Source organism: Pipistrellus hanaki, assembly GCF_964339955.1.
Source record: "Pipistrellus hanaki genome assembly, chromosome: 15".
In the NCBI taxonomy this organism is placed as follows: Eukaryota; Metazoa; Chordata; class Mammalia; order Chiroptera; family Vespertilionidae; genus Pipistrellus; species Pipistrellus hanaki.
Genome location: NC_140517.1, coordinates 44,566,403 through 44,589,316, shown reverse-complemented (window position 1 = coordinate 44,589,316; position 22,914 = coordinate 44,566,403). Strand labels below are relative to the sequence as shown.

Sequence of the window (22,914 nt, the reverse complement as noted above, 5' to 3'; positions counted from 1 at the left end):
AGACACACTGACCGGCTGCCTCCTGCAGGCACACTTACTGGGGGTGGGAAGGGAACCTGCAACCCAGGTATGTGCCCTTTACCGTGCATCGAATCTGCAACCCTTCGGTGCATGGGCTGACACTCTAACCGAGCACTAAACACACCGGCCATGGCTAATGTCCTTTTTTGTTGTCCAAACTACCAAAGTCTACTATCGACTTTCACAATTAAAAATAAAGCAAAACCGCTGAGACCGGTTTGACAGAGTGGATAGTGTCAGCCTGCGGACTGAAAGGTCCCAGGTTCGATTCCGGTCAAGGGCATGTACCTTGCTTGCGGGCACATCCCCAGTGGGGGGTGTTCGGGAGGCAACTGATCGGTGTTTCTCATCGATGTTTCTAACTATCTCTCTCCCTTCCTCTTTGTAAAATCAATAAAAATATATTTAAAAATAAAAAATAAATAAAAACAAAGCAAAAACTTAACCAAGTCACCTACTCTGTCGTAGGACAGGTGCAAGAAGTGGTGCCTGTCTCACTCAGCTCACCAGCTCTGAGTTTATAAAGAGAAAACACACTGGACAGTGCTCTCAGGCAGTGTTTCCCAAACTTTTGACATATGGGTACCCCTTCTATAATTTCCGTAACGCTGAGTACCCCTCGTCCTCATGAGAACGTAGAATTAGGAGCAGCTAAGCACGGTGCAGCGCATATCCCCACCGAACTCCGGTGCAACGCGTACCCCCACCTAACTCTTCCCGCACCCCTGGGGGGACGCGGACCGCACTTTGGGAAACACTGCTCTAAGGGAATGACGATCTTTCAGGTAAAGCACCCAGGACGGTGTCTGCCGAGCAGTAGCACCCACCATCCACCTGAATGAGCGCGCTCAGGCGGGTACCGTTCACATCTCACCTGCCCCTTCCACTGCTCACTCCTTGGCTCCCGGACCCTCTGTCTAGAAAGCTTAACGCGTTCTCCTCTGCTACCCACTTCTTCACGGGCAATCCTGAGCCTTAAGGATTTCAAGCTCATAGTTCAGTGAAGACTATACTCACTCTTATAGCTCCCAGAGGTAGGGACCACAGTAAAAGGCACAGCACCGAACAGACTAGATTTTCAATAAATACTTGTGAGCTGCCAAAAATCCCAAAAGTAAATATAGAAGTTGAATTCTCCACATGGTCAATCAGCCATCAGGTGGTGGGGTTGTGCTAGGCCGTTTAGAAGTGTGGGAGACCGCAGTGACCTTGCCAATGTAAAAGGAGACTGGGTCAATAGATTACAGCAAGGCAGTGTAAACCTGCTCTCCAAAGGAGATAAAAGTCTGGGAGTGCTTCCAAAAACACACTGAATAAAAACCAAAACACAATACATGTCATATACATTAGGTCATTATATGTCTTATAAGTATTCATATATATATTAATTAGTACTACAACTTTATTATGTACAAAGTATTCTAAAAAGAAACATCGACCAGCTGCCTCCTGCACACCCTCTACTGGGGATGTGCCGATCTTTCAGTCCGCAGGCCAATGCTCTATCCATTGAGCCAAACCAATTTTGGCGAGACTAGTTTTTTGTTTGTTTGTTTTTTTAAACATATTTTATTGATTTTTTTACAGAGAGGAAGGGAGAGGGCTAGAGAGTTAGAAACATCGATGAGAGAGAAACATCGACCATCTGCCTCCTGCACACTGGGGATATGCCCGCAACTAAGGTACATGCTCTTGACCGGAACTGAACCTGGGACCCTTCAGTCTGCAGGCCGACGCTCTATCCACTGAGCCAAACCAGCCAGGGCTGTTTTTGTTTTTAAATTGAATAGTATTTCATTGTTATGTCCCAAAACTTGCATTGATGTGGCATTATTTTTGTGCATCAAATATCTCACATACACACACACACACACACACACACACACACACTGGATTGTGCTGTGATTCTAGGAAGGACCCCCTCTCGTCACTCTTAGAGCCAGAAACGTTCCCCTGTGAGACAGGGCACCACCGGCACCCACCCCACACTTCCCGACCACCAGTCTCATAAAACCGTTATCGGAATTCCACCACCCTTTCTGCAGTTTGCTCCCTGCATTTCCCTGCCACCCCTCCCCCAAATCAAGTGATTCTGACAATGAGCAGCGCTGGGGCCTGACAGCTTGGGTCTAGGCGACTCAATGACTTCTACCTATTTCCAGCCTACTCCCTTGTCGTGTTTGGAATTTTGTTCTTGGCTTAGCTCAAAAACCTAAACTGAGGCCTAAGGGACTACAAAGTTAATCCATTTAGTGGATCACAAAGAAAGTTCATTCAATAATTCTTTTTTAAATGACAACAATCTGCTCTAAAGCTAACATATTATACTGCAGGCGCAGCCACAACTACACTGCCCAGACATTTCCTGAATGTGACTGTGCCGGGCACTGTCTCGGAGGACAGCAGTGGACAAACTGCCCCTATGGAGCTTAAACTCTAATGGAGAGACGCTGACAAGTGACCTGAAGGGGAATCATGGTTACCAATCAAGATGCCACATAAAAGAGGAATGAAACTAGTCAGTCATGAGGAATGTTTCTTTAAGGACGGCAGGGAGAGGAGGACGACTGAGCTGTCAACAAACTGCGCAGGAAGGGGGAATCATAATAATGAATCACTGCTCCACCGTGGAATTTCACAACTAATTCATGAGAAGAGTATTAGCAGCGCCCAAATTTGGCACCTACTATTTTCAGAAGCAGAGGTAAAATTAAGTCTGCATTTCTTAGCACGTTATGAACAAACCCTACTTCATGATTCGTTTTTAAAGTGCGACCAGGGCAAGTAACCACCATTGGGCATCTACTCATGTCTGGCAGCGCCGAACAATAAAGAAACAGGAGCAGCAAATGGGAATGCGATCATGGCTTCTCCCAAAGGCTTCTCCGAAACGATCCCCATGTTAACGATACTGTATCCCACATTTCCCCATAACAGTTCAAATTATCCTGCAACTCCCAGGGGAACCACCTTGTAAGTCATAGGGTGAGCCAGTGCCCTTAGTCTGTGCTTTCCCACCTGCTGCTTCTTTTCTTTTTTCTTTTTTTATATATTTTATTGAATTTTTTTTTTTTTTTTTTACAGAGAGTAAGAGAGAGAGATAGAGAGTTAGAAACATCGATGAGAGAGAATCATCGATCAACTGCCTCCTGCCCACTCCCCACTGGGGATGTGCTCGCAACCAATGTACATGCCCTTGGCCGGAATCGAACCGGGACCTTTCAGGCCGACGCTCTATCCACTGAGCCACACCGGTTTCGGCCATCTGCTGCTTCTTAGAGCTGTGTGACCTTGGCAGGTCACTGGACTACTCTTAGCTTCAGCGTCATCTGTAAATGGTGACAACAGGACTGTATGTGATTCCCTGCGCCCAAAGCACTGCCTTGAACACAGTAGGCACTTTGCGACTTAAAGAGACAGAAAGAGCTGGCTGTCCTGGAGGAGAGCCAGACTCACTCAGTCTCACAGCTGTGCTTTTGGTCGATGCTGCTTCCTGGAACTGGTCCTGGCTTCAGTGCCTGACAAACTGGCCCTCACATGCCAACTCTAACTCTTTCTCTGGGAAACGTGAACACTTCCTCGCCACAAAACCATCACTGTGCTCTCTCCTTCAGCCACCGTGCATCCACTGTCCATCAGGTTTGTGCCCAAGGCCCAATCCCGATGGAACCTGTGGCCCGACTTCTCCTGGGCAGCAAGGGAAGCAAACAAACTACTGAGCACCTGCCTCTGGGCCCTGCACGTCCCGCGGCTGTATTTATCACGGTGGCACGTGTGCTAGAAAGGCCTCGTGTCTTCCTAGACTGTGTGAAAACCACAGCCTCTGTTTTCCCTCTTGTTTTTGAACTGTTTCTAATTTAGGAGCACAATGCGTACCTTGAAGCAAAAGTGGCTTTACAACACTTGGACCCGAACCAGAAGCCTTTCACAGGAAACAGGAAGTGGCTGCTTCCCCACCCCCATCCTGCACTCTGAGCATAACCCGACTAGTTATTCCATACAATTTAGGCAAAGGGACAGAATCTGAATCAAAGGATTTCTGAGTTGGAGGAAAACCTCCACGCCTCAGAGCGGGCTCTGCCAAAACGGAGGACAAGTCTGAGTACCAGGTGGCGAGTCCTGGCCTGGATCCGTGCAGCCCACACTTCCACAGCCCTGGGGAGGCCGCACAAAGGCAAGGTCTGGAATCCCGGGGATTGTCATCAGGAATGCACTGAATGCCTCGCAACCTTAAGGGCCCGGGGTTGGAATCCCGGCCTGAATTGTCCAAGGGAAACAGCTGACTAACAATGTCAGCTGGGCATATTTGATACCTTCGACTCCGGTCCCATGTCGGAAGGGGCTGCACACAGAGCTCTGCGGCCGAGGAGCCCTCGGAATGGTACGAGGGCCTCCGGGGCCTGCCAGGGCTGCCACATTCTCCTCATAGCTGGCTCCCAAGAGGGGTTTCCAGATCAGCCCAGGGGGCACCGGCAGAAGTGACTCGGGGAGACTTCCAGCTGTGAGGGGCTAACAAAGCTAGGCACTCTCTATTTGAATGTGAAAGACCCGCCTCAATCAAAGGAGCCCTTAAGCCATAAAACCCTTCACACCAAGGCCAAGTGTCACACTTGTAAGAGGGTGTGATTTATAAATTGACAGCACCCACAAAGCTGCTTTTGTGCGCCTCCGTTAGTTAACAATTTATCTCCCCCACCGAACTCACGGGCTATTCAGACAAGGCTCATTGGGCCTCAAGAAGAAAGGAAGGAAGGAAAAAAAAGGACCCAAGTTTTGGCCAAAACACCAATGTTCACTCAAAATAATCATGGTCCTGTGAATAGACACTAAAATTAGGCCTAATAATTCCTCTGTATCACACGCACCGCATCAGACTCTTCCAGCACAAACATAAAGAGCGAGAGAGAGAAAATCTCCAGCGCAGCCTTGCTGGAGACTTGAAGAGTTCCACTTCTGTGGTTTCTGCAGTCTCTTTTGTGGTTTCCCCGCTCTGAGAATCCCCCCTTTAGAGCAATTTTAACTCAATGCTCTGACCAGCTGTTTTTCTTTCTCAACATTTAAACCTACAAAGCAAAGAGTAAATATGGGCTTGGTCGTATCTTTCCTCTCAGTTCGACCAAACCAATTCTGGCCACTTCACCTGGTTTTCCCCACCACAAGATTCCTTTTCTGATTCCACCACCAACTAGAAACCGGCGTCTCTGATTCCCTTTCCACTCCTCTTTTTAGAAAATGAATTTAAATTACGGCACCAATTCCAAGTAGAATCTAATTATAAACTTAAAAATATACACCTGATAACATTTGCCAACCTTGAGGTCTTTGTTCTTGAAAGATTTGGTGAAACCAAAACTTTAAGGAAACAAAACAATTCAAGTTTTAACTGTCTCCTGCCCACTTAGGACCTTACTAAATTGTCTACCAATCTCACTTTCCTTTAAAATAAAAAAACAAATAAAAGTAATGCTCTTGGGCCATGGCTGGGTAGCTCAGTTGGTTGGAGGGCTGTCCAGACACACCAAGGTTGTAGGTTCCATCCGCAGTCAGGGCACATATAAGAATCAACCAGCCAAAACCGGTTTGGCTCAGTGGATAGAGCGTCAGCCTGCAGACTGAGGGGTCCCAGGTTTGATTCCGGTCAAGGGCATGTACCTTGATTTCGGGCACATCCCCAATGGGGGGTGTGCAGGAGGCAACTGATCGATAATTCTCTCATCCATGTTTCTAACTATCCATCCCTCTCTCTTCCTCTCTGTAAAAAAAAAAAAAATCAATAAAATAATAAAATATATATATATAAAAAGAGAATCAACTAATGAATGCATAAATAAGTGGAACAACAAACTGATGTTTCTTCTCTAAAATCAATTTAAAAAAATTCATGATTTTTGCTCAAAAACAGTCTTTCTAACACTACTTCATATACCAGGGTTCAGATCAGTGGCTCACAGACCATGCCAGTCCTCAAACATGTTCTCTTCAGCCTCTGCTACTGACAAGAACAGTACTGGTGAGTAGGTTGCCAGTATTACAAAGTTTGGGACAGAGCATTAAAAAACCCACTACGTTTCTTTCTTTCTTTTTTTTTAAAGTATATTTTTATTCATTTCAAAGAGGGAGAAGGAGAGAGATACAGAAACATCAATGATGAGAGATAATCATTGATTGGCTGCCTCCTGCACACCCCACACTGGGTGGTGATCAAGTCCACAACCTGGGCATGTGCCCTAACCAGGAATTGAACCTTGATCTCCTGATTCATAGGTCGATGCTCAACTATTGAGCCATGCCCTAACTGGTTTGGCTCAGTGGATAGAGCGTCAGCCCGCGGACTAAAAGGTCCTTCAGGTTCAATTCCGATCAAGGGCATGTATAATACCTTGGTTGCGGGCACATCCAAGTAAGAGGTACGCAGGAAGCAGCTGATCGATGTTCTCTCTATCCCTCTCCCTTCCTCTGTAAAAAAAAAAAAAAATCAATAAAATATATCTTTAAAAAAAACCACACACACCAAAAAACTCCTGAGACATTTCTGATTGTCTTAAAAATCACATCTGGCATCCTAGAGCCACACATTCCCTCACAGCTCAGCTGGCTGGCACCAAGCAGCAGCTACCCCCCTTTAAGTGGAACAAGCACTGACCCAGTCTATCCAGACCCTCCCTTCAAGCCCACCATGCTGGTTCCCTCCTCGGCCATTGTAACTGCCAGTCCCGGGAGGAGCGGGGTTCCGGCCCCTCCCCCCCAGTACACATACCTTCTTGACCATAGTTGTCTCAGATGAATCCAGTTTCGCTCTCTTGGTGTCAGGGCCATCTTCTACTCCTTGGTTAACCTTGGCAACTTTGGTCTTCTCCCTGGACGGTGACAGGGAGGGAATCCAGTTCTACTCTAGGAATCATGCCATTAGCACAAATAAAGCACTACCAGCTCCAGAATGGGATGTGGGTTAAGAGCCAAAGTTTTGGAGTCAAACAAATCTGAGCTCAAATCCTAGCTTGGCCACCGATTACCTGACCAGTCAGTCACCCACTAGTAACAACTGTTAACAAAAGATTCTTGTAAGAAGAGAAGTAACATACATTTCTTAGCACACTGCCGAGTAAGCTCTCAATAAACTGTGAACGTACCACTTGAATCATGAATTACTCTAACTAAATTCCTCCCCTCTGCATGGAGAACTCATGTTAAAATAATTTGAACTGCCCTGGCTGGTTTGGCTCAGTGGATAGAGCGTCGGCCTGCGGGCTGAGGAGTCCCAGGTTCGATTCTAGTCAAGGGCCCATGCCCGGGTTGTGGGCTCGATCTCCAGTGGGGGGAAAGGCAGCCGAACAATGATTCTCGTTGCTATTTCTAACTTTCTCTCTTTCTTCCCCTCTCTCCCTCTCTTTTCTGAAATCAATAAAAATATTTTTTAAATAATAATCTGGACTGCTTTCCTCTATGTGCTCAAAGAACTAGATTTCCTAAAGCCACAAAACGCTGGAGTTATGGGAGATCCTGAACATGTCTGTACTCCCCCCATGTCAATCTTACAGGCAAGAAACTTGCAGACCAGAGAAATCTCAGTGACTTGCCTGAGAAGCTGAAATAAAGGAAGTTCTTGACTTGTAGGAAGCTCACCTGCCACACAGCAAGGTCTCTTTACCGCTCATGGGGGACAAGGGGGTGCTAGCAGTCAGAAAATTACAACCAAAAACAGCCCAACTCATGTAGCTTTACAATACTGGTATCATCTTTCATCTACGGGCTACAAGTTCGAAACCCTGCAGGTCCCATCATGTGAGAATCACCACGGTCTGCAACCGCAATGTCCAAACGGAAAGGATCAGGGCTGCTGGCTGCACAGAGCAGTCTTTGGGCCATGGAGCTTTTTATTTCCAAGGTAGATGTTGGCTGAGTGTGCCTCCAGAGTTGCCCATCTAACTTATTTTGTAACCTGAAAAGTTTGACCTGCTAAGCTGGGCAAAAATGTTTACAATCCAAACAAGTCTTCCCTAAAAGCATGTTTCGCCCCCTGAAATCCAGAGTGATCAAATCCCCAGGTGATGTACTTTAATTGCCTAGAACACTGCTTTCTTTATGCTTTAAATTAGACCATCATTGTGGAAGGCAAGGTCCCCGTCTCCTGCAATTCTGAACACAAAACCTATGTATTGGAAGCTGTTAATGAATTGGTTTCCCAATATTCTAAGTGTTAGAGAAAAAGACTTTCCTTAATGGTTCAATCCCTATCAGTGAGTAAAATTACACTTTGAGAACGTTCTATTCACTCCTCCTCCCCCAACACTTACTCTACAAATTCATGCTCTCCGAGATTGGCAAATGTGTATCCGTGGTAGCCAAAAACATCTCCTGTAAAGAACTTGATGCTGTTTTTGTGACAAATCTGGTCGATTTTAATTATGACATCCCTGGAGCAGCAAGTCAGACATACCTGCAGAAAGAAAGAAATTGGCTGGGTGTGAGTTCCGCAAACTGTGAATCATTGTCCTGATGTCTAAATAAATCTTAATGAACAGTCTCACTAGGCATGTCTACAGCCAGTTTCAAACTGGTACAACAGGTTCCTTGGGTCCTATGGCTAGAAGACAAAAGAAAAGTTGCAGGTTTCAGTGCGTAGAAAATGTAAATTATGAGACGTTACATTCTGCCACCCAAATGAAATGTGTTTAACTAGAAAGTAAAAGCCATTTAATGAATTTGTTTCCCCTGATCCATGAACACATATAAGCCACATTTCATGGTTTTCATGAAAAGAAAAAGACACTAATAACTTAAGGGTAAGCTATTTCTAAGTGATTAAATATATTGAAATCTGAATAAGCTACAACTTGGAACAAAACCAGTTTTTAAAATTGACCCCTAGTCACGTTTAAATACAGGGGCACTTTCCCCCTTCTTTTGATTGATGCGTTCAGATAAAAAAGATAAACAAGTCCTGTTGAGATTAGTTTCCAGTTTTCCATGTGAAAACTTTATCTCAATTTAAGGACAAAAACAACAACAACAAAAACCGGTTACAGACCAAGTGACCTTCCATTCAGGCTTAGACAATGAACTCAGTGGAATTATCAATGCTGCTGTGAGGCCTAGAGGTTCTATTCCAATAAGTTAAAGGATTGGGAATGTTTAAATTTCATGGCATAAAACACCGTCTTTTCTGGAGAGGCTTTGTAATCATGGCCAAGAAGATAAGTTCTAATGCAGACATTTTTCATCTGAACATAGAAAGTTGGGGAATAAATTACAAAAGGATATTTTCATTTGATAGAACCTCTCTGCTCTTGTCTGGCAGGCAGACTACTGAAATAACACTCATGGAGAAATATGTGCATCTGGTGTCATTCAGAGGACACAGCCTCCCAAGGAAAAAGCAAATCTAAAAAGGTGAGACAACTACAACTGAACATGCAATCAACTGACCGAATGGAAACGTGCAGTCACAGTAACTGAACCCAATTCACGGCCAGGCAAACGGCCTGCGCGACAGTCACGCCTGCCCCGCGCTCATGCGTTATACAAGCACTGGCCCCACGCTTCAGTTCTAACAAAGCTTCTAGTTGCTAAAAGGTTGAGGGACACACAGAATCAATCAAATGTGGTTACTATGAATAAAGGAATGAAGACCTTCATCCACATGGAAAATGTTCCAGTATCTGGAGTTACGAAACAGAATGAATTAAAAAGGAAAAAAAAGGACAAAATGCACAGATGATCCATCATTTCAAACCCATATTTGAACAGATGCGCATATGAAATATAAGCGTGAAAAACAAACTACTCAACCCGAATTCTAACCTCTCGTATAATGGGCCTTTCATTTAAAAAACAAGTAGATCATCTGTGACTTTCGCGATTATTCAAGCTTCTTGCAGGGTACAAGGAACCATGTATGAAAGGTCACAGGCGCCGAAACAGAATTTCACTTATCCCTTCACCTCTGCGGAGATTTGGCAAAGAAACCAAGTGAGGTTGGATATGCCTCATTTGGCTTATGACTATAGAGATTTTGTCTAGTTATCCATGGCAACATGGTCAAAGTGGCTGAGCGAGAGAGACAGACCAAGATCAGGTGTGCTCTTTTTAAAGACAAAACACAAGCTGTAGTTTGATATTTCTAACAAAAAAAAAAAAAAATGACTGCTACAGAAATTAATCACCAACTTGTTAAGTTCTCAGGAGAAAACATTTGCAGTAATATGTAGCAAAGCCATGTGCAAAGATTCTGGAAGACAAACACCATGGATGAAACCTGGTCTAAGGGAACATATGCCCAAAGAATTAATCAACAGACAGCGACTCACAGCTCTAGCAGACCCAACATGCTGGATCCACCGACCAACTCGTTCAATCTACTAAGGCAGAATAGTAAACCTAAAGAGCAATACAACTAATCAACTGACTTGGGAAAAAGCTCAGAATTCGAGATTCTAATGCTTTAGTTTAGTGTATCTAGAGCACACACAATTAGTGCTTTAATCCCCCCAGATCAGACACTATAAACAAACTCACAGCATCAAACTGAGTGAAAAACGACTCGGGTTTCTTTTCTATATCCTCAGTGTCCGCCTTCACTTCCACCATGGGGTTGAGATTCTGAGCTCGCTCCAAAGAGGCTTCGGCCCTGTTTCGGCCAACAGATCCAGTACGGATCAGGAACTGAGCTTCGGGGTCTTCTGGAGATACCTAGGAAGAGATTGTTCTTAAACACTTGATTTTGGAGAAAATCGTATCTCAAAGACAATGAACCTTTCCATTTTAAAGGATAACTAAAATACCTACCATTTGATTGCATTACTGTCCCTGCAGGAATCATGCCTAGTGCAGACGCCCTATACTCTTTCCTTCTGAGGCTTTAAAATAGACGTTTAACTTCTACTGGGCATTGATGGTTAAAGAGCACCCCCTTGTGTTTATAAAGAAAATTCACTCTAAACAGGAAAAGTCCATGCTTTCTTCTTCAATTTAAGTTTGTAACTGCTATCAAATGATATGATTATTAGTGGTAAGCATTTACCAGATACCTACTCATGTGCCCAACTCTAGCCATTCGGAAAGAAACAAAAGTAGTTTAAAGGATGAAGTCCTTTCTACAGTGGTTTAAAATTAGACCAGTGCAAATTTCAGTATTTTTGAAATGAAGAATGCTTAAAATGAACTCTTAAATTCAATGAAAACTTGGAGGAGAAAAGATGATTGGGGACTGGAGTAGAGAGACGATTTCACCTATAAGGCTGGATTATCACCGAGAGCCTCAAAGACAGGTAACATAATCACATGACAGTCCCCCGCAGGGCTACAGACTTCATACTGTTCCCCCCACATCAAACATCTCATTTAACCATTAATCTCTAGGTGTGACTTCGTCACCTTCACCAAGACTGGGGTCACCAGGAATAATCTTCCCTCCCCCTCTCCTTCCAAGTACCCACAGCACTACCTCACTACACTGCTTTCAAAAAAATGAGCTGGTCCTTCTCCCATTCAAGGCCAACCCTCTAACAGGATCCTTGACCCATCCCATCCCGTTTCTTCAGAGATCTCATTATACTAGTATTATACGCCAGGGATAGGAAACCGTTTTTCTGCCAAGGGCCATTTGGATATTTATAAAACCATTCACGGGCCACACAAAATTATCAACTTAAAAATCAGCCTACTCTATTTGGTCAAACATTTAAATAACTCACCCATAATGCTTGGCAGGGCCAGACCAAATGACTTTGAGGGCCTTATACGGCCCACAGGCCAGAAGTTCCCCACCCCTGCTCTACACCATAGTGGTTAAGAGCAAGGTTCTGACTTAATTCAGGCAGGATTCAATCAAATGTGACTCAACCACTTACTGTGTGACCTTGAGCAAGTATGAGGGAATCACATGTAAAATGCAGATGTTAATAAAAACAATGCACTTACTAATTACTCCATCAATGCTAATTATTAATTATTACTATCCATGCTCTGCTCCCTTGGCCTCTCAGACCCTGGCTCTCCTCTTCATGTAAACAGCCTAGCCTCTACATGGGCCCCAAGATTCCATCTCAGAATCTTTCATCTTTTCACTCTGTATACCAGCATAAGCCAACTCAATGATTCTTTTAATTCCTACCAGAATTCCTGGTATTCTTAAATTGCTCTCACTGTACAGATTTCTTCCTGATCTGAGCCTTGTATTAAACTAACTGCCCACCAGATACTTCCTCCCGGATATCCCAAAGGCCCTTCATATTTGACTCTTGTATTTGTCGCTGTTGATAAGCCCACCAAACTGCCCAGCCAGTCACCCGAACCAGAAACCTGATGTTCAAATCCTTGGTATTTCCTCGATAGCAGTCACCTGCTAAGGTGGCTAAAGCATGGGCTCTGCCACGAGTCAAAATGATTGAGTCGTTGTCTCCCACTAGCTACTGTTAAATGGGCCAGTACTTCACTTCCTTTTCTCAGTTTTCTTATCTGTAAAATAGGGATAAGTCAGAGTTGTGAGAACTAAATGATACTACAGCCACAGCTCTTAAAACAGTGTCCGGCACTTTCAGTGTCAGTTGTTGTAAGATATTCTCCCATCCAAGTATCAATACTAACCAGGCCCGACCCTGCTTAGCTTCCGAGATCAGACGAGATCAGGCGCGTTCAGGGTGGTATGGCCGTAGACTGTTGTAAGATATTCTTTGTTTTCCTCACGAGCCCATTTACATTCCTATCAGTTCTTCTACCTAAGTTTTTCTACCTGTGTGATTCCTGCCCTATCACAGTATCATCACTCATATCCTTTTCATCTCACCAAAACTACTAAAGCAGCCTTCTAAGCGGTCTACTACCCTGTATCTTTGCCAACCATAGCGGATACAGTAATTAGCCATCTACCCAAAGTCCAGAGCTGACCGGTCACTCTCCGCATGGGAAACTCTTCAGTGAATCCTCCCCACCCAGGGGTCTAATAAGAGCTTACAGCGGGGCTTGCCAGCAGGCTCTTCAGGACTTGGACCTTACCTGCACCCTCCTCCCGCCTCCCACTACTTTGAGCTTCACACTCCAAACATTGCACACTGCCTTCTATGTTCCATTTCTCCCTGCTGTCCTGTGCCACTGCTATGGCCCCCGGCTGAAATACAGCCCTCGGCTTGATCAATCTCTACTTCTTCTTTAATATTCAGCTCAGATCTGAACTCCAGGAAGACTTTTATGTCCCCCTATCACACCCCGAGTCAGGGAGCCCACTCTGGTTTCGGGGGGGGGGGGAGACACACACGGATGACTGAGAATGGAAAAATACTTCAGGGTAGCAGAAGGTGATCGTGGATGCTTATTGATGTAAATGAAATGAAAACCTCTACGGAACAGAAGATAACATCCTCATTTTATAGGTGAGCAAACTGAGGCTCTGAAAGGTTAAGTCCTTTGCTCACCTTGAGGAGGGAGGATCTGAACTCAGGCCTGCACGATTCCAAAGCGTTTGCACTATGGAGCACTGTCTGCCTGGGATTTTTCTCGTTATGGGGAGGGGGGAAGGAAAGGACACAAGCAAACTGCAAAGGGCAGAGGAACCACGGTGTTCATGAGCTACTAGATTTATGAGATGGGGGCCAGGGAGGGTAACTTGACTGGGACCAGGCTACATGAAGCCAGAGGTTCTCTACCCTCCCTGACTGTCAGAATGACCTGGAGAACTTTTATTTTAAAATAACTCCCCAGCCGAAACCAGATAGAGCGTCTGCCTGCGGACTGAAAGGTCCCAGGTTCGATTCTGCTCAAGGGCATGTACATTGGTTGGGGCACATCCCCAGTAGGGGATGTGCAAGAGGCAGCTGATCTATGATTCTCTCTCATTGATGTTTTTAACTCTCTCTTCCTCTCTGTAAAAAATCAATAAAATATATTAAAAATATACATATATATATATATATATATATATATATATATATATATATATACACACACACACACACACATATATATATCCCCAAAGATTCTAAAGCACAGATGGGGCTGAGAACCTCTGTGCAAAGCCTTGAAACCAGTCAGAGGAGTCAGGCCTTGCGTCGGAAGACAGTAGAAGGCTCTCTAAATCCTCAAAGTGAAGAGGTAAGGGATGGCAATCAGCCTGTTCACTTCAACACTGGTTGGCATTCATCACTGGACTGAGGCGGTGACAGAACCATATCACACGCCCCTCCCTGTTAAAGTATCGTTTCCCATTCTTGGATTTCTCCAATCAGATGAGAAACCAGCACCCCTGTGTGGTTTCATTTATTCCACCAAGGCTCCCAGTTGAGGAACCATCCTTCCTTGAGACTCTAACTCAGGGGTCCTCAAACTTTTTAAAGTGGGGGCCAGATCACGGTCCCTCAGAGAGCTGGAGGGCCGGACTATATGAACTACTAATCCCTACTGTAACACCTTGGCTGCGCTCACTGCCCAAAAAACCTGGCGGGCCGGATCAGACTCCTCTGCGGGCTGCATGTGGCCCGCGGGCCGTAGTTTGAAGACCCCTGCCTAACTCTTAACCTCTCTCTACATTACAAATTCTTCCTCTAGGTGGGGTGTTCCTTCCTCTAGGGGGCACTGTAATTGGGGAGATGTCAAAGCAGCAGGTACTCCGACTGTTAAATTGCTTGCTGGAATTTTCCTTTCTTAGAAGGTTGTCTATTTATTTATTTATTTTTAATCCACATCTGAGGATATTTTCCCACTGATTTTTAGAGACAGTGGAAGATAAGGGGAAAGACAGAAATATCGATGTGAGAGAAACACATCAATTGATTATCTCCAGCACTTGCCTCGACCAGGGCTGGGGCTGGGGAGGAGCCTGCAACCAAGGTACCTTTGGTTTCCCCTGATCCAATCGAACCCAGGACCCTTTGGTTGGCAGGCCAACTCTCTATCCAAACTGGCTAGGGCTTAAAAGATTTTAAATTCAAGTAAAAACTCAATATATGACTGTGATATTAAGAAAAATTCATATTGCAGTAAAATTTTTAAAAATTAATGATTGTAGCCCTGGTCTGGTGGCTAAATTGACTGAAGCATCATCCAGTGCACAAAAAAGTTGCAGATTCCATTCCCAGTCAGGGCACATACCCAGGTTTTGGGTTCAATCCCCCGTCAGGGAGTGTACAGGAGCCAATTGATCAGTTTCTCTCACATCAATGTTTCTTTCTCTCCTTTCCTCTCTCCCTAAAATCAATAAAATCAGCACTAGCTGGTTTGGCTCAGTGAAAAGAGCATTGGCCTGTGGACTGAAGGGTCCCAGGTTCAATTCCGGTCAAGGGCACATGCCTGGGTTTCGGGCTTGATCCCCAGTGGGGAGCATCAGGAGGCAGCCAATGATTATCATTAATATTTCCACCTCTCTCCCTCTCCCTTCCTCTCTGAAGTCAATAAAAAAAAATTTTTAAATCAATAAAAACATACCTGTAGGTGAGGATTAAAAAAAAAAAAAATACTTGAAAAAAGTTAAAAAATCTTTAAAGTATTTAACCTAAAAAGACATGATTCCTAGAATTTGCTTTAAAATACTGTCCAAAGCCCAGCCTGTGTGGTTCAGTGGTTGAGCATTGACCTATGAACCAGGAGGCATAGGTTTGATTCCCAGGGAGGCACATGCCCGGATTGCTGATTCAATCTCCAGTATGGGGCATGCAGGAGGCAGATCAGTCAATGATTCTCTCATCAATGTTTCTGTCTCTCCCTCTCCCTTCCTCTCTGAAAGCAATAAAAATATCTTTAAAATATATATATAAAATAACAACATACTGTCAAAAAATAGAGAGGGTAAAAGATCAATCTCTTTAAAAATCAACAAAATATTGCTGGAGAAGCCAGGTAGATGGTATGTCAAATATTATTCTACTTTTTTTTTTTTTTTTTTTTAATATATTTTATTGATTTTTTACAGAGAGGAGGAGAGGGATAGAGTTAGAAACATCGATGAGGGAGAATCATCGATCAGCTGCCTCCTGCACACCCCCCACCGGGGATGTGCCCGCAACCAATGTACATGTCCTTGACCGGAATCGAACCTGGGACCCTTCAGTCCGCAGACCAATGCTCTACCACTGAGCCAAACCGGTTTCGGCAATTCTCTCTACTTTTATATATATTTGAAAATGTCTATTTTAAAAAAACTAAAATGCCATTGAGGCATGAGACTGTAGAGTAAGAAGCAGTTATTTTCACTTTAGATAAAAGACAAGTCAGATGAAAGCTACACTGGAGCTGGACACTATCATTATATCACCAATTAAATCATTATATCATACTAAAGTCCTGGTGCAGGATCAGGCCAGCAGGCAGGGGAAGGGACCGTGGAGGTTGGTGAGCCACAGGAGGCTGGCTGTGGGAGCACACTCAACACCACGGGGCAGCTCCTGCATTGAGCATCTGCCCCCTGGTGGTCAGTGCACATAATAGCTAATGGCTAGTCATCTGGTAGTAATGGCTTAGGCTTTTATATCATATCTAATAACCCTATCTGATAAACAGGGAATATGCTAATTGACCGTCACTCCATCACAAAAGAGGGCTGCACCCACAGCTGAAGCCAAGTTCCCATAAGGAGCCTTAACAAGCAATCAGCAGGGAGGCTATGTCCTCCCCTGCCTCCGTGGGGCTTGACAGGGGACCTTAGGCTATGCCCCCCACCTGGCAGGGCTTGACAAGGATGGGACTGGCCAGGTCTGGATCTAGCCCAATGCGGGGGTAGGGGTTAGGGGTGGCTCCTCAGGGGGGGCGGCCGGGTCTGGGTCTCATGCGATTTTGAGGCACATGTGGGTGGTCAGGGACTTGACTCTGGGTCCGATGGTGTGCCCCGGACTCTGACAGGAGGAAGGTTTTCGTATACATTTTACTAATGTTCTTTCATCTCTGACACTTCTATTATAGAGAACGGGCAAATAGCAATATTAAATTATTTCCTCTAATTAATCCCCTTTTAATGTGCACGAATTTCATACACTGAGCCACTAGTATATAGATAATTACCAATTATTGGATGTTTTGCTTATTATGTGTAGGCACTATGCTAAGCAGTCCAAATACATCCTCTCTTGATCCAATGTTTTCCAAAGTAATGTCTGCAAACCATCTACAACAGTATCTCCTAGGATAACATTATTTTTTTAATTTAAAAAAAAAAGTATTTTTATAGATTTCAGAGAGGAGAACAGGAGATAAAAACATCAGTAAAGAGCCTCTAGCTGATTTGGCTCAGTGGATGAAGCATCAGCCCATGGACTGAAGGGTCCTGGGTTTGATTCTGGTCAGAAATACATGCTTAGGTTGTGGGCTTGATCCCCAGTGGATGGCATGCAGAAGGCAGCCAATCGATGATTCTCTTTTATCATTAATGTTTCCATCTCTCTCTCCCTCTCTGAAATCAATAAAAATATAATAATACTTGTCTGTCAAAAAAAGAAGAAAAGATAAGATCACTAATGAGAGAATATTATCTATTGGCTGCCTCTTACATGCCCCCTACTGGGGATCAAGTTCACAACCAGGAATGTGCAATGACTGGGAATTAAACCTTGACCTCCTGGTTCATAGGTTGACACTCAACCACTAAGCCATACTGGCAGGGCTATTTTGACCAGCTTGGCTCAGTGGATAGAGTGTCAGCCTGTGGAATGAAGGGTTCTAGGCTTGATCCAGTCAGGAGCATGTACCTTGGTTTCGGGCACATCCGCAGTGGGGTTGTGCAAGAGGGGGCTGATTGATGTTTCTCTCATCACTATTTCTGACTCTCTGTCCCTCTCCCTTCCTCTGTCTGTGGAAAATCATTAGAATGTATTTTAAAAAATTGAGTTGAGATACCTTTTAAATATATTTATTCCTGAGCCACATCTCAGACTTTCTAAAGTAGAAAACTTGGAGGGTGAAGGACTATCCCATGACAAAACCCCAAGGCAATTCCACATTTTTTAATTAGTCAGGTGATTTATAAACACAAATTAGAAGCCATTCCTCTACCCCTCAGGATCACCCTCCAAGAGAGAAGTTAGCTCCACCTGCAGATAAACAAGCTCAACAAGAGAGCAGGAGCGGTGGTACTGAAATAAAACGCAGAGCTAGCAGCATTAGTCTCCAAAGGCTGCAGTTCCCTGAAAGCCAGCCCTCCGCTCACAGCCCTGAAGGGGCAAGTAGGAACTCCCCAAACCCCTCGGTGTTTATAGCTCAGAGGGCAGCCTGCTTTGGAGAGCGATGAGGTTGGTGGCTGCACATCTCACCTGTTCGTGATCCAGCATGGTCAGTCCTTTCACTCCTGCCAGGATGAGGTTCTTGGCAATCTCAGCCCCAAGCCCTTTCATGCCGACAAGAAGCACCCGGGAGGCCCGCAGCCTGTAAAGCAAACGTCGTTAACTGGACGGCAGGACAGCAGAGACTTGCCACATCACTGAAGAGCAAAACGACAGGGCAGTAATTTCAGTTTTCACTCACTGCACTGAAGCAGCACGGCCTCAAAGCTAGAAAAGAGATGCTGCAACCCATCATGCAGAGTACATTCATTCAACAAATATTTGTCGAGCACCTATGTCAAGCACCTCTCTAAGGTGGAAATAAACATAATCCTTTATCTTCTGTAACTTATACTTTGTGAAAAAAGCAGATAAATAACAGTATATAGGGTGGGACAAAAGTAGGTTTTACAGTTGTTCATATAGAACAGTGTTTCCCAAACTTCTCTCATGATGAGAATCACCTGGTGGAGTTGTTAAAACACAGATTCCTGAATCCCAACTAAGAAGTGCTAAACTAGAATTTTTGGGAACATATAGGTAAAATTGTATACTTAACTAGTGCTCTAAGACAGATTTTATATACAGAGCACTAAGTTAGGTATGCAATTTTACCTATATGTTCTCAAAAATTCTAGTTTAGCACTTCTTAGTTGGAATTCAGGAATCTGTGTTTTAACAACTCCACCAGGTGATTCTCATCATGAGAGAAGTTTGGGAAACACTGATATAGAAAATAATACAAAATTAATAAATAATACAAGAATAAACTGTTTCAGGTATTCACACTGTAAATGTACTCTTGCCTCACCCTGTATAGTATGCCAAAAATGGTGAAAATCAAGCATGATGTGATCAAGACTGGTGGAGGATGTTCTTTTAGTCAAACTCATTGAAAAGGCCTGCCTGAGGAGGTGTTGAGCACAAATAAAAATGAAGTAAATGATGAATACACAGATATTTGGGGGAAGAGCATCCCAGACAGAGAAAACAGCAAGAGCAGAAGCCCCGAGGCAGGAGTTTGTGGCCTGTCTCCGGGAGAGGAAAGAGCGGTGAGCGAAGGGGGAACTGGTAGGAAGTTAGGTTGTAGACAGAACCAGAGCTACCTCATGAAGGCTCTCACAGGCATTGTAAGGTTTCTGGGTTTGATTCTAAGCACGATGAAAAGCCATGGGTAGTGGGGTCTGCAGGGAAGAGTATCACAGTTAAGGTGAGAGGATGATGGCTTAGACTGGTATGTTAGCCGAAGAAGAGGTGGCAAGGGGAACTGTTTAAGCTATAACACGCAAACAAAAGCGTGGCAGCATGAAAGAGGGTGGACCGAAGAAATGTTTGAATCATTGCAAGTATAACGTGATAGAAGACGCGGCTGACAGAAGGTAGTCAGAGGCTGGACTTAACTCTGAGGTCAGTCGGAGATAGGATATAGGTCTACAGCATCTTACTTGAATTCCATTGGAAGGGAGGAAAAACATACAAAATTCCCATACATAGTGACAAAATAAAGGCACGAGTTCTTTTCAATGAGAAAAGAAAGAAAAAAATTCCTTGAAACCGTGTTTCAAGAGTCACAATTTTTTATTTGAAAAAGGAATAAATTGTATGATATAAGTACTAAACTCAAGGAGTCATTACTTTGTAAGATATATAAATGTCTAGTCACTGTTATATACACCTGAGACTAACAAAATATTTTTTAAATATTTTTTTATTGATTTTTTTTACAGAGAGGAAGGGAGATAATTAGGAACATTAATCAGCTGCCTCCTGCACACCCCCCTACTGGGGATGTGCCCACAACCAAGGAAAATGCCTTAACTGGAATTGAACTTGGGACCCTTCAATCCGCAGGGTGACGCTCTATCCACTGAGCCAAATAGGTTAGGGCTAACATAAACTTTTATGTCAACTGTAATTGAACACTAAATTTTTTAAAACTACAAAATAAAAAAATTAAGTGCTCATTCATTGACATTATAAAAAGGAAATAAAAGAGTTTATATCATGAAACAACCCCATCAGGATCTCAGACAGTGCCCTGTAATTAAACTCCTTAATATTTCTGCAGCGAATATATGATTATTCACACTGAAAAGGATAAGTAAGAACTAAGAACAGCCTCACATAAATTCAAGTTCTGCTGGACACTGAGTTTGCTCTTAATTTATGAAATGAGTCAATTCTCAATAAGTACCAGTATTGGGAAGAACATGCAGAAACTATTTTCCAATGCTTCTAATAATTATGGATGTTGTATGTAGACTAGAAATCTTTCATGAGAATGGTGGCCGAGTCCTGTGCTGATTCTTGGTGCTAGCAGATTTTGGATTTTCTTCACTGATACAGTCAAAGAATAAGTTGGGGAAAGAGGGTGAATATTGACAATATTTCCCTCAAAGGGATATGTCTGGGTCTCAGTTTCTCCATTATTGCTTTCAATCCATGGGCCCTTTCACTATCAATGACAGGATAGCAGGCACAAGCCTTTCAAGTGATAATTCCACTTCATCAAAACAGGGGGAAACTGAGAAGAGGGCTTATAAGACACAATGAGCAAGTCCTTTATCAGAGATGTAGAGCATCACACCAATGGGTGGGAGGACGAAGGAAAACTACTTGGCTTTCCAGAGGAGCCTTAATCCCTCAAGAATCAGCAAATATACCGTAATAAGCAATGTTTCCTAAAATAATATAGTACAAATATCAAACCAGCCTTCTACCTGGCCTCCTCACTCAGAAAGGTGAGCACCCTTGCATTTAGCTGTATCTCCCAAGTCTCTGCTGTCATAGTGAGTCTATGAGCCCTCCCAGCACCTGGAACTCCAGGTTTTAAATTCCCATTCCGTCTGAGTGACTGGATTTTCTGCTGACTGCTCCAGTACCTTAAAGATACAGTCCTGCTTGCGTCTAGGAATCCCTATCTTCAATATTACCAACGGCCTCCTAATCTCCACGCCCACTAACTTCTCAGGCTGTTCTCCTTGATATTTCCTCAGCAACAGGCACTACCCACCACTCATGCCTCTATGTCTGAAGACTTGGGTTTGAATTCTGGCTCTGCCACTTCCTACTTGGCTGACCTAGAGAATCTCCCTAAACTTCGGTTTATCCACCTGTAAAATGGGGATACTAATTCTGACTTAATAGTTTTTAATCTCAACAACCTGGTAAAATGTGTATACAAAGCCATCTAGCATAATCCTTTGCATGTAACAGATGCTCAGTATATGTTACTTGAGTTTAACTTCTCCCAATCCCATTGCCTTAATTACAAATGGCTCAGTAAAGGGTTCATTCTGATTAAAAACAAACCAACACAGCCGAAACCGGTTTGGCTCAGTGGATAGAGCATCGGCCTGCTGACTGAAGGACCCTGGGTTCGATTCGATCAAGGGCATGTACCTTGGTTGCAGGCACATCCCCAGTAGGGGGCGTGCAAGAGGCAGCTGATTGATAACTCTCATCGATGTTTCTCCCTTTCTCTCTGTGAAAAATCAATAAAATATATTTTTTTTAAAAAACATACCAACACAAACAAATGACCAAAAAAATCTAAAGCTGGCATTTAAAGCCACTCAGTATTCCCTCTCTCCGACTTCCCCAGCCTTACCTCCCACTACTACCAAATTACTTTACTCAATCCCAAACTTGCCCTCAGTTTTCCACCTGCAAACTTTTTTATTTGCCTATATTTTTATTGATTTCAGAGAGGAAGAAAGGAGAGATAGAAACTTCAATGAGAGAGAATCACTGATTGACTGCCTCCTGCATACCCCTCCACTGGGGATCCAGCCCCAACCTGGGCATGTGCCCTGACCGGGAATTGAACCGTGACCTCCTGGTTCATAGGTCTATGCTCAACCACTGACCCACACCGGTCAGGCCACCAACTGCAAACTTTATTTTATTTCCCCCCTATTTTTTTAATTAAGGTATTATATGTGTACATATCTTACCATTGTCCCCCTCCCAACTGCAAACTTTAAATCACAATATTCCACACACCTTGAAATGCACCTGTTCTTCCTCTCAAGCCTTACCTCAGACTTCAAACCCCAACTGAGTCTGCCATAAGAAAAGCCATTTCCTCAGCGAGTCTTTTCTTATGGCAGACTCGAGTACTCTGTCCTCTGACTTCAGAGCAAATGCCACATATAAATGCCTCGGATAAATCACATATAGCCACGTGTCCTCTCCATGATTCCTACATCCTGTGGAGCTCTTCAAACTCTGCGAGTTTTTTTTGGTTTTGTTTTTTTTAATTCAAGTGGCATCACCACTGGCCTTCATGTTTATGTTGTTAATCCTTAACCATGCCGGGGCCCCGAGATTACACCTTACTTATGGCTCAATTACATGAAAAGCATTTAAAATAGTACCTGGCATTGAGTCAGCATTTAATGGATGTCAGCTATTACTATTCATACTCTGACACAGCGATTTCCCTTCTAGGAATCAATCCTACAGAAATGTTCAAGTGGTCACAAAAGTCATTACAAATATATTCACAGCAACATCGTCCACTTGCTTCCCTCTACCTCCAGTGTCTGGGCTGAGCCACCATCCTTTCTCGCCTACAGAACTCAAGTCTCCTACCTGGCCTCCCTGTTTACACTGTCCCCGTCTCAGGCAAAGAGATAGGACTCTGGCATTAGTT

The 22,914-nt window shown here is 43.9% G+C and overlaps 1 protein-coding gene across 1 annotated transcript in view; it reads right to left on the bottom strand.

Annotated features, from left to right (window-relative positions):
• Nucleotides 1-22,914, bottom strand: part of SAE1 (SUMO1 activating enzyme subunit 1) — a 63,948-nt gene that overhangs the window by 34,495 nt on the left and 6,539 nt on the right. The window contains exons 2-5 of the mRNA XM_084906176.1: nucleotides 18,249-18,360; nucleotides 10,537-10,710; nucleotides 8,316-8,458; nucleotides 6,779-6,878 (exon numbers count right to left, since the gene is read on the bottom strand). Coding sequence (XP_084762302.1) covers nucleotides 6,779-6,878; nucleotides 8,316-8,458; nucleotides 10,537-10,710; nucleotides 18,249-18,360 — 529 coding nt within the window. The remainder of the gene's footprint in view (nucleotides 1-6,778; nucleotides 6,879-8,315; nucleotides 8,459-10,536; nucleotides 10,711-18,248; nucleotides 18,361-22,914) is intronic.